We start from the raw sequence: 15,974 nt of genomic DNA on the forward strand, positions 1-15,974 counted from the left end.
ATTTGTTTCAATTTTAAAATATAAATGACGATTTATTCAAGCCATTTTGGGTAGCATATTTCAATATTTAAAAAGTGTAAATTTACTATATATATTTGAGTAGTATTCGCGCATATAAATTCAGCGGGTCTGTTGCCATAGCATCAGTTTCAAGATGGCGTCCGAGTACGATGAACGTGAGGAGTCTGTCCTCGAACCAACAAATCCTACCCTTTTAGACGCTATAGAAGAAAAAAACAGAGCCATTGGGAAGGTATATCATATGTTCATGATAAAACATTAAACTAAGCACATTCCCAGACGGTTTATTTTGATATATTCGGCTTTGTATATCACGACTGATGTTGTAGGTATTACTCGAGGCGCAAATTTCGAGAGCACTACCGTACTCTTTTTGTATAATGATATTTAGGTCATATATTATCAGTATGTCAGCTCTCAGTCCAAATTATAGTCGGCAAATATGGATTAAAAATCATATTCAACACTATGACTGATGGTCTGGTGGAAATATATTTCCTTTCTGCAAATCAATCGGGGCCAAATGTGTTTTTTTTTTTTGGTTTTTTTTGTAAAAAGAAGGAACTATGTACCTGTTTTGATAACTTTCGCTATTTCGTGCTAAAACTGAAACTTTTTCACATGCATGGATGATCCTAGCTGGTACTAGGTCACATTATACCTTAAGTCACCTGTACTTAACCACTTTGTACCAACTTGAAGTAAATTACCTAGTACCGTAGTCACCTCATACCATCTTGTACCACAATGACAAAACTTCAATATACTTTATTGTAATGTTTTGTAATGTGAAACTACACATGAAATATGTTAAAATATTTTGTAAGTTATTTAAAAATTAATATATCATACTACTTTGTTGTTAATCCCTTCAAAGGTCAAATAACTCTAGTAACAACTATCTATGATAACTGTTTACCACCCATGATGCGCTAAAATAGCACAAGACACACTGTGAGTTTTACTGACAGAATGTCTTAATCAGCCACTTAGTTCAGACAAAATTAAAGTTGACCAAATGCTGGAAATTTAACAACATTACTTTCACAGATAGCTATACTGAGGCTTTACAAGTTTAACAGAACAGTAGCAAGGAACATGTTTGCAAGGTGTGTTTTCAAGCATATTCTGAAGGTATTATTCTGTGTTGACTGATGAAACTGTACTTTTTTGGAAGACTTGAAACCAATCCAACCAATGTAGTTTTGTCTCGAAAATCAAATTAAAAATGTGCATAAGTTGCACTGAAAGTTGCTCTTTCATATGCAAAAAGGTTGAGGAACTTGCATGGAGAAGAATAATCATATGGCACATGATGACTATACGGTGTGAGGTTAAAATGGTACAAGGTGCAGTCTTCGGGCAAAGTTGCTCAAGTACAAAATAATATGATACCTGTGGGAATCATTACACCTTTTGCTTTCTTACTGCCTCAATTTGGCATCGAGATGTAGGGTTTAAGACAAGTTCCAGTTTTGTAATCAATTCTTAAATATTGTCATACCTTGGTACATCACACTTTACAGGTTAGTGAAATGAAAAACAGAAATGCATTTAAAGTGGTTAAATTTTCAAGTACATTTAAGCACACTACCAGTACAACATATGCAGAACATTCATTTCTCCTCATGAAGACTGATATTATGAAATATTTGTTTTCATAAGTCTACATTATGCTCAGGGTAATCTGTGATGTACATTTCCACCGTATTATGGGTTCATACTTTTTATGACTATATTTATAGAAGAATTATATACTTTATGTAAACATAGTTATTCTAGTGTAAAAATAGTTATAGTTGTTGTATAGTTTGTATAATAACTTTGGCATGCCATATTCACTCTTGGATTAAGTCAGTCTTAATCCCAGATTCACTGAACAACTTACCATAACATGCTTTTGTACATAAAGTAATTTCAAACACATTAGGTTGGTCTACCATATTTCAGTTGTCATTTCTCCATACTGGTATATATATTTTAATATCAAGGCACACATGTACGTAGAAACTTTGTGGGCTCCATAAACTTTACTTCTTTATTATCTTGTTAATATTAATGTTCTAACCAATAGTTACCATTCTGATACTTCACTGGTGGAAAATCTTCATTCATTTGGGATGAATAAATGAAGGGATTATTATGGCTTCAGCAATATATATTGCCATATCACGGGGACTGCATTTGGACAATAGAGAGGAAAACTGGCATTTCTGTAGTTGCAGAAAAAGGAACTACCACATGTAAAATCGACAGTCTCTGAAACACAACACTTTAACTTATTTTAAAGGGATCCTCTCACTGTAACTCACCTGATTCCAGTTTGAGTGCTGATTGTAACATCCTTCACGCTTGTCATGCGGTCATTATTAGCATCTTTCATTGCTGAAATAGCTCTGGTAACCAGTCATGAATGAATTTGTAGAGCTTTGACAAAATCTGACTGTTCTTATATACATTGTGATCCATTCCATGTATCAATAAGCCCATGATCACAAGAATAAAGTTTCATATTTATATAGACAAGGTTTTAAGTTAGCTTTACACACATATCGCTGTCTTATCATTATATGTCAGGGGTCCAATTTGAAATGAAAGTCTGTTTCCAGCTGGCTTTGGGAGTTGACACCTTCATGTCAAGCTCTGCTTTCATACTTCTGTATGTACATGTTTGGTAGTTTTGTGGACTGGTTGCCACAACAGATGGCTGGCAAGGATACTCTTTTATTCATAAACTAACAGAACATGTAATTGATATTTCATTTAAATTTTTGATAATGCCAGGTGAAAAACTTCCATGTATTGTGGTTCTGAAGAATTAGATCTTTTGTCTGGAGTTTACATTATGTATGGATAATTACAATTATACATTGACAAATTGCCTTGGATGAGTTTCAGTACAGAACTGAGAGCCATGTTTGTACACCTATATATGCTACGATGCCAGTTCTAGCATCTTTGGGACTTGACTGTGTGTTGGTTTGGTTGGGCATTTAGGGCAGAGAGAATTCTTGAGAATTGCTGACTAAATATTTTTTAGTGTTCATGCTACAAGTATATTAGTCACTACTACAGGTGCAAGACTAAGTATATTTTAGTAATATTGTATTAATAAGAACAAAGATAGGTGCAGGGATGGAGGGCCCAGTTAAGGCAGTAATGAATAAGCAGAACCCAGTTATTTCTAGACCTGATGATGTGGATTCAGGAAGGAAAGGGAATGAGGTCAAAGCAAAGACAGGAATGTTAAAACATGAGCCAACCAGAAAAGGTGTCCTGGGCGCCATTTACACGGGAGGGAAGTTACAAACTTCGAAGAAAGGTGGTAAAAAGAAAACTGGTGTGATATATGAAAATTTGCTTCAGGCACAAATGAAAATGAAACTGTCAGATTCAGAAGGTGTCTCAATTATCAAGGTAAATATTAATTGTGTCTAGGTTTTATCCTTGTACATGTGTTTTCCTGATCAAGTTCGAGACAACAAATTGGAACCTATTATTTGTGTTTACATTTAAACATGGTTTTCATTTTGTATGTTTCAGTAGCAGAGTAGGCCCTACTTATGGCCATATGTACATACCAGTTCATGAATTATGTTATTAGTTGTGGATGTTGTTTTATTGTTTTGTGAAATGTCGACCCAAACATGCATACATGTACATATGAATGTTTGACCAAATACCCAACTTTTTGTATCTTGCAGAAAAACCTAATTCATCGAATGGTCTGCATATCCAGACTGAGGGATAATGCAAGTGACCCTAATTCTGTTGGAAGTAAGTAAAATTACACCTGTATATATATTTTATTCATTGACATTATAGTTAACATTAATGATATGGGATTTAAAAATTGTGCTTAATAATACTTCTGGATAGGATGTTCAAACTTGTGGAACTTTAATTTCATATGATGACTTAAATATCTCAGACAGATATTACTGTAATTCTTCAACCTTTTCACATGATAGCAAGGCATTTATTTAAGCATATTCTGAAAGGCATTATTGTGTGTGGGCTGCTAGAATTATACTTTTTTTGAAACCCTGAAATTGGCCAAGCGAAAGAATGTAGTTTTGCCTCTAAAATCAGATTAAAAATGTGCATAAATTACACTGAAAGTTGCTCTTTTATATGCAAAAAGGTTGAAGAATTAGGGTAAATATCTGTGTGATTGGTTGTAAGTGTAAATAGTAAGCCATTCACCTGGACAATAAAACTTTGAAAATTTGCAAACAAATAGTTTTTGAGAAACAGCTTTGATGCTTATATATAAAATATTTACTAACTGAACTTACCATATATAAAGTCTGGAAGCATTTAAGAAACAAGCAATCAATAGTTTACATCACACAAGGATGAAGAGGGGTTCTAGTATCTTTAAACGGCGATCATGTCTTTGTTTCTGGTAATAGAATTCAGACATTACCATGTTCAAGTATTGCAATAGTTTATGCCTTGAAGTTTGATAGAGTTACAGATTTTTATCGTATGATGTGTGAAGAAACCCCTCCCCCTCAAAAAAACAGATGAGTATGCAATGCTGAAGTAAAAAAGTTACCATACTGTTGTACATCTAAATACATATAGCATTTATTTATCTTGTTTTCACAGATCATTATGAAAAACTGTTCAAGCATCTTCAGAATATGTACCAGAGTGAACCCATCACAGGTCTACTGCTCATCTATCACAAACACATTGTCCATGTTGTTGAGGTATGGACTGAGTCAAGTCTGTTTGTCTAGATACAGATCTTCTATGTACACTTATAGTTTTGCATTCATTAATATACAGTATCTTACTTTCATGGTAAATTACCTAAAATTTTGCTTAAGAAATTGCATTTTTAGGTGCAAATAAAGGTCATAAAATAGTGCTTTTGATGCTGAACGTACCAGTAGGATATAGTCTTACCTTCCAAGTAAACCTTCCTAAAATTAAATGTGCAACTTAGTTATGGACAAAATTTGAAGTCATTTACTAGACTGGTATCTTCCATATATAAACAAACCATGACTTCTATCAGAGAAGTGAAATATTCCAGCAAACATGCCAAAAGAGTCCTGCATCTAGAACAAAATCAAGTAAACACATAACGACAAGGCATGGATAAAATCAACACAGAAAAACAAAAATAAAATACAGATACATGTGCATTGCTCAGGGGCTTCTAATAATCTCTCTTTTCAGACATCCTCAGATATGCTGTTAAAGTATGTTCAAGATTTGCAGAAAACTGAACAGGACGAAACCAGCTTCGCAGCCAAGTCCAAAATCCTGGTTGTTTCTCATGATATATCCTTTCATCAATTGAATTTAGGAGTTAATGTAATTTCTACAGAATACTTTACAGCTATTAATACTATGCCTTTTCAGGTGTGACTAAACAGCTCCTTATGTCCTTCCCTCAATATTTTTTCTACGTCATACCTTTTAACATGGCCCTTGTATCTTTTAATATATGGGCCATTAACTTAATAGGTGTCCTGTGTGTAAGACTACACATAGTCCTATAAAGAATCTGTTCCAATTATTGTGAATTTGTGGTTGTTTATTACTTCTTGATTAGTCTTACATTCACACAGTTTTACATGTTCATTTAATTATTTTCATTTGAGAACCATCCCTTCATCATGTGAATCACAAGAAATCTGTTGAGTTGGCCTTAACAGTTGTTACATCCCAGACAGACTGTATAGTCAGTGGAGTTTCCGAGGTTTGGATATACAGGCTCACAGTCTGGATCAAAACGAGAGCAATGAAGACACATACAATGTGGTGGGAGATGTTCTGACGCAGCTTGTCAAGCTTGGGGTGCATTTGTCCAGACAACCGAAGGTATGACATTATTACTTGTGGAATGTCCTCAGATGTCAGTTTGTCCCCATGCTGTAAATGGTAGACTGATGAATCATGACCTGCAGAAACTTACTTACATGGATATTGCGAGTGTTTGTGGAATGGATAATGTTCAATGTATTTCGTCATTGACACAGCTTAGTCTGGCTTTAACTGGTAGGCTTGTTACAGCATCAGACTAGGTAGTAGGAGGTGGGTGGGCCAATTTGTTCAAGGGGAGATAATTATTCCGGAATCTCGTGGCCACAAGGTTCTGTTGTGATAGAATGCGTTAGAAAGTAAGAGAATTTTGTGATTGTTGTTTAAAATTACACAGCAGCGCAGAAAGAATATAGTTTTGTCTTGCACTGATATAAAATGATTTCTCATCCAGGTTTAGTTATTATCTCCCCTTGCTACTCTCGTGGAACCGGTAACTTTTTATGTGATGACTTTGCTTTGCTTTTACAGCTAACATTGAAGAGTGCCATGGATTCTCTGTATGAGAAAGTTCCAGAACTTTTACCTCAACAGGGTAAGAATAAATCAAATTGCAATTAACGACAAGTTTTCTAGCAAAGTTAAAGCTGCCATGGCATCATCTAAATAAATTGAATACCTCCTATTCTTGTTCCGTGTTTGTGAATGATCGCAATTTTATGTATTATGCATGTATTAAAATTTTTTTTTCTTTTCAGGAACGATACACTCTCTACTGATGAATGATGATAACTGTATGATACTGCCAAAAGAATATTTAGCCATGTATGAGCAACCGTTCGATTTTACCCTGGACAGTGGTGAGTCATATATCGTGAAGAATCAAATCAACTGGTAAATGTTAAACATCAATAGGACGTGTCCTTGCAAAAGTATTAGAATCAATACAGTTGGCTTGCTTTGACCAGTGCTATCCCCAACGCTTAACACTGTGACATGTACCATGATACATACAACAGTAAGTCCACTTTATTGGTTGGTTTACTGACCGTTGGGAGTATTAATTTCCTGTGGAGTCCAATATTTACCTTCAGAAAAGTCTCTCACCAGGGATGCATATGGCATGAGGATGAAGACTTTAGTGGGCATTTTAAATGTCTTCTACCTACATCGTAGTCATAACATTCTATTCGGAAGAGATGCAGCGACATGGAATCCATGCCCCAGAGATTTTGTAAACTTCTGAACATTTCATAAATCGTGAATTGAAAAGATGCGGCCTTGAAGAAGCCCACCACTTGCCTAGTGTTACTTATTAGGATGATAGAGCTGACCATGAATGATGCATAATAAATGCGGCCCATTGCTGACACACCGTCTTCATGTTAGAACGTACACAGCAATTTTGTCATTTATGTACTTGAGCGTAACAGTCGGTACTTTGTTTTACATTTACCAAGTGCTTTGAAATCACATCTTGAGTAAAAGTTTTTCATTTCATATAAAATTCTGTAAATCGTAATTATTTCTCTTAACAGAACTCTCATGGCCTCTACCAACACGCCTTTTCCCCTACAACTGAGCGCTGCTGAAGCAGGCAGATGTCTCTGGAAAGCTTGGACTGAAGAAAATTTGGTCTAAAGAAATTGCCTGTGATAGTCTTTTTTTTTTCTCAAGAGGAAATTTTCAATACTGCTGGGGCAGTCCTTAATGAAATCTTCTGAATATGTGTATTGACTACATTTACAACATGCCTGCCTTTTGGGTTCTTTTATGTGTATTCGAACACATTTTAAGCCGGGTTTTCAATCACTGTTTTAAATGCCCTTTACCCATTCTTGTTTACTTACATCAAGCACATTGAAGGTGTTCAGAGCATATCACTTCAAAACATGTTAGCCTTTTGTAATTAAACTACATGTACTTGTATGTTAAACAGCGCAGTTGTGCTTTTTTTTTTTAATTGGTCACAAAGCAATCATAGGCGAAGTTGATTATAACTACCAAAGCCACTTGTTGAAAAACAGGTGTTCCCATGGCAGTTGGTCAGTTTCGATTGCCTTTTGCACGAGGCACCAGCGTCAATGTTCTTCAATGCTGTAGTTTCAAATGTCGGACAGTAATTAACGGAATATACATACGGTGTCAAAATATATGTTCGGCATACATGCCTTAAGTACAGAGCGTACGAAAGCAAAGGTACTTCGTGTATTTTATGGGCCCACACTCGTCATGGGTTTGCCTTCTAACCAAACGACTTATTGCCGTCTTAACTAGAGTATGGGATATATTTCAGATAATGCAAAATCTTGCTTAACATGAACTTTCTTCGAAATAATTGGACACACAAGAACACCAGTCTATTTGATAATCGGCAAATCTTAATCCATAGCGTGATTTTGCCTTGCATCAATTTTGTGCCTTGAGTATTCTCAAGTATTGCTTTAGACACCAATCCAACACGTTTCTACATCTTTCAACCATAATGCCAGCTTGTTCCATGATGAAATCCACTGCGAGAACTTCAGGTTTCTTCTCTTCCATAGATTACTACAACTAATAGCACTGTCTGTACTGGGTTTCAGATGGCAGATCTTGTAAGTCTAAATGAACTGAACCAATTGCACTGAGTGAACATATTTCATATATTAGCTTTTCCTTCCAATTTCAATTCACACCGTGTGGTGACCGATAAAGTCAGTACAGTTCGATGCGTTTGTGTTTTCTGTATTTGGTTTACATGGCTCAGATTGTTAAAGTGGAGGCTCACTGCGACCCTCCCGCCACTGACCAGTGAGGTCGAAAATCTGTCACCTGGTTTCCTCCACCAATAACCATGCCTGCCATCATATTAGTAATAACTTCATAAGCATGACATGTAACACCAAACAAATATTGTATTTCTCATTATTAAGCTTAGAATTTCTCATTCTGATTGTTTCATCCACCTTACCGGACCCCTAGAAAACGTCACCAGTTTCCCCCAAAAGTATTATGACTTGTGTGCTTTTGAAAGTGCATTTATATACCAAGCTTTAGGTGAAATACAGTAATGTTGCGTTTCACAGTGGATTATGAAGTTTCTCTCCAGCAAACCAGGCCTGTAAGCCTAGACAAAACAACCGAAGTACCATTTACAAAACACAACCAAATATCACTGGTCAAGCAACAATCTCTATTTCAGTCACTACACAAAGTAAACAACTCCAGGAAGTGTGTCTACATTTGAACAGATTGTAATGTTTATTTCAGCTCCTTGACGGCCAGACCTGCAACAAAGACAAAAAGAAACATTAACAGTCACTGCAACGTTTCTGGATGCTGTAATGTCAAACCCAGTGACTAAAAACACAGACTTACAGCAAAAGGCTTTTACACACTGCATCAGAAACATAAAACCTTTGTTCACAATACTGTTTTCCAGCATTCATATAAGAGGTGTCAAAAAAAGTGTGCTCATCATTTGCAGTTCATACATCTTTATTGTAATATCAACTGACTTGCTAGGGTTTCTCTGGGACAGGTTAACAGCTACATGTGTGGCTGGTTTAATACCAAACACCCTACTCTCACATTTTATCATAATCAAAACATCACAAGGGTAGCCAAACATTCTTAAGATACTGTACCTCAGTGGAATGTGTTTTACACTTTCAAAGCAGGAATCAATAGGGGAGTTCTGAGTTTGAGCTCTTTTGGCGTTAAAAGTCAGTCGCCCACGTTATAGTAAATGTGATCAAAAATAGTTGCCCGACATACCCGACAGGTCACATGATGCAGAACTTTTCTTGCCTTTAAAGATACAAGAGTTCGAGCTCAAAACTCCACTGTTAAAAGCGTAACAGGTAGAACTATTGATATATACCGTACCTTCTCAATAATTACAAACACTCGCTAATTAAGACACACTGAAAGTAAGCAGGTAGATCATCGAAGCGCTCACCGCGGGTGACATCACCGTGGCAGCTGGCCCAGCTGGAGTATCTGCCTACCCTTACCTATAATGCCAGCCTTTCCTGACAGCTTATACAAGTTTCAAACTTCGAGTTTTGACAAGACGTCATGTATATCCGAGAGATTCTATTGGCCGACATTCAGTTGAACACAGCTAATCAATATGTCACGAATTTTATCCGCAATCTTGTAGTTTATATAGGTCTACCAATGAGTTTTAAATTACATAGGCATGACTGAAAAACAGCTGTCCAATCACACAGAGTTAAATCTTTTCAAAACCCAGCTGTGTGTCTCCTCATCTTGCCAAGCTAGTGAGGGCTCACTGAGGAGTGACGGAGATGTGAACTGCTGTCACTGATCAACTACTGGTAGTCCCCACAGCGAGTGTACGACTTAAGACAACAGCCCTTGCAAGACATCATGGTTTACATTTTTTAAAAATGCGTCTGAAATTACTGAGAATGTATGGTACAATCCTAAAGATGGATGTTACATGACTTCTGCTTGCTGATGTGGCAAGATACACACCTGGGGGCAAGGACTGTTTGAGTTTCTCTGCCTTTTCTCTGTCCTGAATCACCAGTGTGTACAAGTAGCGGCTACATCGCACCTTGAACTTCACATTATCCTTGTTCTTCTTTATTTTTACAGCTGAAAGGGATACCATGATGATTAATAATCAACACATTCATATGACTGTGCAGAACAATGACATGTAACCATATTTACCAGAGACATGAATAAACCCAGAAATCCATGTGGATCAGCCCACAAATACGCTGGTTTCAGACTTTTTCTTTTATATTTGTACGCATTCAATGAAAATTATTGTATTCACAGATACATTTATAACTACATGTTTTGTATAGTCATATGCATATCCAAAATGCTGCAATCTGGAAAAATACAAACACACATTTACATTTCTATGCTTATTGTACACCTAACACATTATGGTGTGCTAAATGGAAATAAATCAAATGTAATCTTGTTCTGAATAAGTCCCAATATTGACTATTGCTTCAGATTATACAGCAGTATACGTTCAATGCATACTTGTGTACACTCACAATAGGTGTCAGAATTGCTAATCATCATCTAGCAATAGTTATATGGCTCAAACTCTGGAACTAAACTACAATATAACCATGTGGAAATTTTGTGGTCTGGTAAGTTGGCAATTGTTTACATGTATTTTGATGAAAGCTAGTTTCTACTTTGCTAGAAAACTCATGGCTTAATGTCTCAATGTGGTTGAAGCAAATCGGTTTTTAATGGTCAAACCTTAGGATAGGTATCGTAATAATGCATATCTTACAGTTTGCATCTTTCCTCCTGGCAGTTAGGAGGAAGTCCTTGATTTCCATTATCCGTTTAGGCTGAAACATAGATAAGTTAACATTTCATACCAAACACATGATACATACTCAATATGGCTTGAATACCACCAAGACAGTAAATGGACTGAAGAAATGCTAATAAATTATACAGGAAGAAAATTTTTTTTTCTCCGACAGCACTAGATTAGTGTAGATTAAGTTGAAAAATGGGCTAGCTTTCACTTGGTCAATGGAGCTACAAGAGTTCCCACTACATGAGCCAGAGCCAGACCTATACAGAGGAACAATATATGTTATATGTTATATATATATTTTATATATATATATATATATATATATATATATCCATAGACTAGCTGAACCTAACATTTATTTATTTATCTGATTCTTGTTCGACACCATACTCAAGAAATTCTCACTTATACAATGACAAAAGGTTTTCTTGGTGGGGAAAACTGGAGTGCCCACATCATATTGATGGGGGATTTAAAGATTTCATCACAATCATATCAAGGTCGTGGGTTTCCCCAGGCCGTGCATCTTTACCTAATTTAGGAAAATCCAACCGTAATCCACGGTAACATAAACTGGTGCATAAAGTGTATAAATCCTAATAAATACAACATCAATGTTTAGCGTGTGCTTGAAGGATTTGACGGCTTCAAAAGGGGTAATAAAATTCGGCTCGGATCTGCTCTACTAGCACAGTATTATTGTACACTAATCAGCACCAAAATGTTCCTTCCTGCTTAGGGATTCTAGGTACATAAACTTTCCATTTTAGCAGTAAAATATACACCAGCAATGATTTGGTCACAGGCTGAAAGTTACATCCCCATTTAACAGTGGGAGGTGAGAGTTTTAGCCTCAGCATGCTGCAGTACCCTTAGTTTTTCATTACTGGTCAAGAAAGTAGAAAGTAGGAAACACTATGGACTTTTTGCATTTAGTCCAGTATAATAGAAGTTAGTCAGGAGTGGATCATTCGCTTCTGTTTTGGCTTTTTTAATTTATCAAGAACATGGTATCATTTATTAGACTAACCTCTCCTCACAATTCGCGAGTGAATGCTTTAGCCTATGGCCCTACTCTATCTTTATTAATGCAAAGTTTGTACCAAACTGCTTAGGCTGCTCCAATAAAAAGGTATTTCAAAATTTTCTTACATTTCTAGCACAAGCAAAACAGTGTTCTGTAGTTTAAACAGCCATTCATAAAGGATAAGATGCCATAATTCGCAGCTAAATGATATCAAATGGCTCTACGATTGTGCAAACCCCTACTCTGCTATTATAATTATTGAACCAACAGCCATGGTTGATGAACAAATTACACCTGTATAAATTATGCGACAACCACAAACCTCAAAACACAATAATGCCTACATCACAAAATCCACAATAACAACCCTTACCATTTTTCTTGGCTGTGTTTAGTCCTGACAAATGTCTTGGACTTAACAAGCGAACAGCTGCAAAGAAAAAGATACAATAAGATGTTAAAACTTCGATTTGATTATTTGAATTGATAAAATTAAATTGGGTATGTCCCGAATAACAACAAATGAATAAGGCTTAAGATGATGATCGCTAACACGTAGTCACAGTGATAAGAACTGTAAGTACAAGAGAGTTACTAATGATTGTTGGTCTAAGTTGAAGTTACACGCATGTGATGTCCGTCAATACAACATCATCAAAATAAATGCTACAACGTAGGGACCAATACACCAATGTCTTATTTACACTTTCCAGGCCATGGAAATAACCATATTCCTATTAAAGTATATTATTTGATCCCCTAACTGGGACAGAAATTATTTGAATTTAGGTCACTATCCACACGGATTGAGACAGATTGTTGAATAGAGTAAAACCTACATTCCTGCTCCGCTTGGTGCAAAATGGTAGAAAGACAGACGAAAGAGTTCCACGTGCTAAGGGGGACAATCCACAAAAAGCAATATGCCAAGTATTCTCCCCTTAAGCGAAATCGGGGCTTTCATACAACTATCACATTTTTGACAAATGCTTTTGTATATACTTGTTCCAGATAACTGAGGTTGAACCCTCTTCCTGGAAATGACAACGACGTATCCTAGTGTAATGCACAATGCAAGGCCATGGCAGAGAACCGCACACTACAAAGGAAACTTTTCATGAAAAAAAGAGGAAAAAATAAGTTGTTTCTTTGCAATTAAATGAAGGGTTTAAGTTCGTTTGTACAACTTTATGTTCGGGCAAATATGAAAAGATCTTAAACGAGGGCAATGCTTATCATGACAATTAGAGATATAATTCCACTGAACGAGACAGATACCCTGCACACATATTTTGTTGAAAGGCACATGTATGGTATATCTCGATACCTAAAGCATCGTACGCCAAGGTAAAAAGGCTATTCTCGTGTTTTACAGATCTAACACTCAGTGTACAGTACACTTCATAATACACATTGTCATTTAAGATCATGATGTAACCTAAACTACGCACTTTGCTTTACATGTATACCATTTAGGCAGACCATAGGCCTACATCATAAGTGATATTCCGCAAAACAAATACCGTGCATTAATGTTTTAGCAAATAAAACGGCCACCGCCCGGAAATTCTCATGCACCGAGTTTTCGCATCATGTGACATCATTCTGTTACTTACTTTTACTTTGACTTATAGTCACGCTTTGAATTTCAGTCCAGGCTGTAATGAAATGGTAAATATGTAGTACGAAATGCACTTAACTATTTACGCGTTAATTTGTCAGTACTATCACATAAGGGTAACTGCCTGGCATAATTTGAAGTTATCCATATTATAGGATTTTTCATTTTGTGCCTCTCGAACATTGAACTCATCTCAATTTATACAATGCCAATAAAAGACAGCAAAAGAGACTTTCGATGAGATTTATTTCCGGAGGTACAAATTATAAAACTGTTCATATAGGAACATTTGAACAGTTTTAGTTACAATATGATTCGCAGATCACATGAACTCACGGACCCGTTTGCCTCGCTTGATATCACCTGTAAGATTGTTCGGTCCTACACCCGAGAAAGACACAGATGTCCCAAATGGAAGATAAACTGGCTCAGTTAATGAGGCTACCGTATGACAAATCATTTTGAGACGTTGCGATGTTTCCACTCGTTCAAAGCCACAGTGCGCATAGCTTGGAAACCTTTCAAGAATGTAACTTCTGGCGTTTCTTCTATTTCGCTCAGTATTTAGCGAAAAAGAAATAGCACTGATCAGCCGATGGCGTTGTCTTGGAACAAAATTAAAAATATGACTCGATTTTGAATACTGTATGCCCGGAACCCTTCCCATTATATAGAGAAATATATTGCCGTAATTTGAAGCGAAACAATATTATCTGAAAGCAAACGAATTCAAAACCTTCCGAAATTACAAACAAATTAGTCTCCCCGTTCGTACGCCATGTGACAAGCGAGGGGAGATCGTATAAGCTGATGTATCGCTCAAGGACCTCCAAGACCTATCTTGCAGTTGCAAGCCCCAATTCCATAACAACCTTTAAACAATTATTCGCAAACAGCAAAACTGAACATGTGATGCCTATAAAGTTCCAATTAAATCCCCTTCATTTGACTTTATCCCCTATATCTATGCGACGCATTGTCAGGGCGAAGGGAATCGTGTCCCATGCATGTGAGCGAGTATTTTCTCCTGCTGTAAATTTAGGTGTCATCTACATAGTGTCGGATGTCAGTGCAGACAGATTGCAGAAATTTGTTTGCGAGGTCTAATTGTTTGGAAACAAACGTCCACTGTATGTAAAACAGAGCACACAAGTCTGTCCGGAGTTTATTGACGGCTCCAAAAAATATCGCATGCTATGTACGGGTTGTTTCAAACATAGTTGTTATTGTTACTTTCGACGCGAAGATTTGTTTTTGGTATTTGTCTGTCTGTTTCTGCCAGTCTGTTTGTCTGTGAGCAACTTTACGACAAACCCTCTGAATAGGTTAGCCCACCAATCCATTGTATTCTGGCGGTGATCGGAATCCCGATCCAGAATTTTTTCTTTAAACAATTCTTCGTTTTAGGACAGTAATGTGGAGTATTGCCCCTTTGTCTGTGGTGGTGGACATTTGTACCTTTAGCTATGGCTGAGGTTTACGGAGTGCCTTTTAGAGTTCCATATCCAAATACGTCCTATACATGCAAACCTATTTTGTCTACAGGCAGTAACCACAGCAATAGTTTCCGTTTTGTTACTTATCCCTGTTGTGGAATCTGTTGGAAAACCCTGGCACCATTCATTGCTATAATCTTTTTAGATTGCGTTCCACTTATCTATAACCAATATATTTTACATGTCCTCTATTTGATGTCAACTGAGCCATTAATAATATTTAATATTATAATAAAGTCTATAAACTATGTATATGTGCGTATGCATATCAGATTTCAAGATTACCTGATGAGCGGTTCTGGAGAAAAAATATTTTCTAGATTTCGTTACATGTCCAATATGGCGGCTAAACAGAGGAGACATATAACTGTGATCTTCTTCAGATCATCTTATTGCCGAGGCGATTTGGTAGCATAAATGTAAGTCAACAACAGCTGCGATAACAATCCGTACGAAATCATTAAGTGACCAGCTGAAATGAAAGATAAATAAATATCTGTAAACAAAATTAACAAGGAGGATCAAGGCGAATTAGAGCTTGAAGACGTGTTCGAAGCATGACAAATCAGTATCACTTGACGAGAATTCCTTGATTAACTTACAGTCGCGATTGAAATAGTCGAAGCGACCCAACTCTGTGACGCACAGCCACACAGCTAAGGCGTTCAGCGAGTATACAGGACAGTATCTCTCTGCAGCCAAATGTTAGCCACTGTT

The 15,974-nt window shown here is 36.6% G+C and overlaps 2 protein-coding genes across 2 annotated transcripts in view; one reads left to right on the top strand and one right to left on the bottom strand.

Annotated features, from left to right (window-relative positions):
- The first annotated feature begins 152 nt into the window (after positions 1-152).
- On the top strand, positions 153-7,728 carry LOC135467171 (testis-expressed protein 47-like). Its single transcript, XM_064744940.1, has 8 exons — positions 153-253; positions 3,726-3,798; positions 4,636-4,739; positions 5,215-5,319; positions 5,704-5,862; positions 6,334-6,397; positions 6,561-6,662; positions 7,341-7,728. Exons 1-8 carry the CDS (start codon positions 155-157, stop codon positions 7,382-7,384), a joined length of 750 nt encoding a protein of 249 aa, XP_064601010.1. The 5' UTR covers positions 153-154; the 3' UTR covers positions 7,385-7,728.
- Positions 7,729-12,513: 4,785 nt separating this feature from the next.
- Positions 12,514-15,974, bottom strand: part of LOC135467130 (FMRFamide receptor-like) — a 119,723-nt gene continuing 116,262 nt past the window's right edge. The window contains exon 5 of the transcript XR_010444162.1: positions 12,514-12,570. The gene's annotated coding sequence lies outside the window, so the exon portion shown is untranslated. The remainder of the gene's footprint in view (positions 12,571-15,974) is intronic.

This window comes from Liolophura sinensis, chromosome 1 (genome assembly GCF_032854445.1).
Source record: "Liolophura sinensis isolate JHLJ2023 chromosome 1, CUHK_Ljap_v2, whole genome shotgun sequence".
Taxonomy (NCBI): Eukaryota; Metazoa; Mollusca; class Polyplacophora; order Chitonida; family Chitonidae; genus Liolophura; species Liolophura sinensis.

What these genes read in the sequence shown, in the direction of transcription:
- LOC135467171 (XM_064744940.1), top strand. Translation starts at nt 155, where the DNA reads ATGGCGTCCGAGTACGATGAACGTGAGGAGTCTGTCCTCGAACCAACA. An exon ending in TGACCCTAATTCTGTTGGAA is followed by an intron (nt 3,799 to 4,635) that starts GTAAGTAAAATT and finishes TTGTTTTCACAG; the next exon opens with ATCATTATGAAAAACTGTTC. An exon ending in ACATTGTCCATGTTGTTGAG is followed by an intron (nt 4,740 to 5,214) that starts GTATGGACTGAG and finishes CTCTCTTTTCAG; the next exon opens with ACATCCTCAGATATGCTGTT.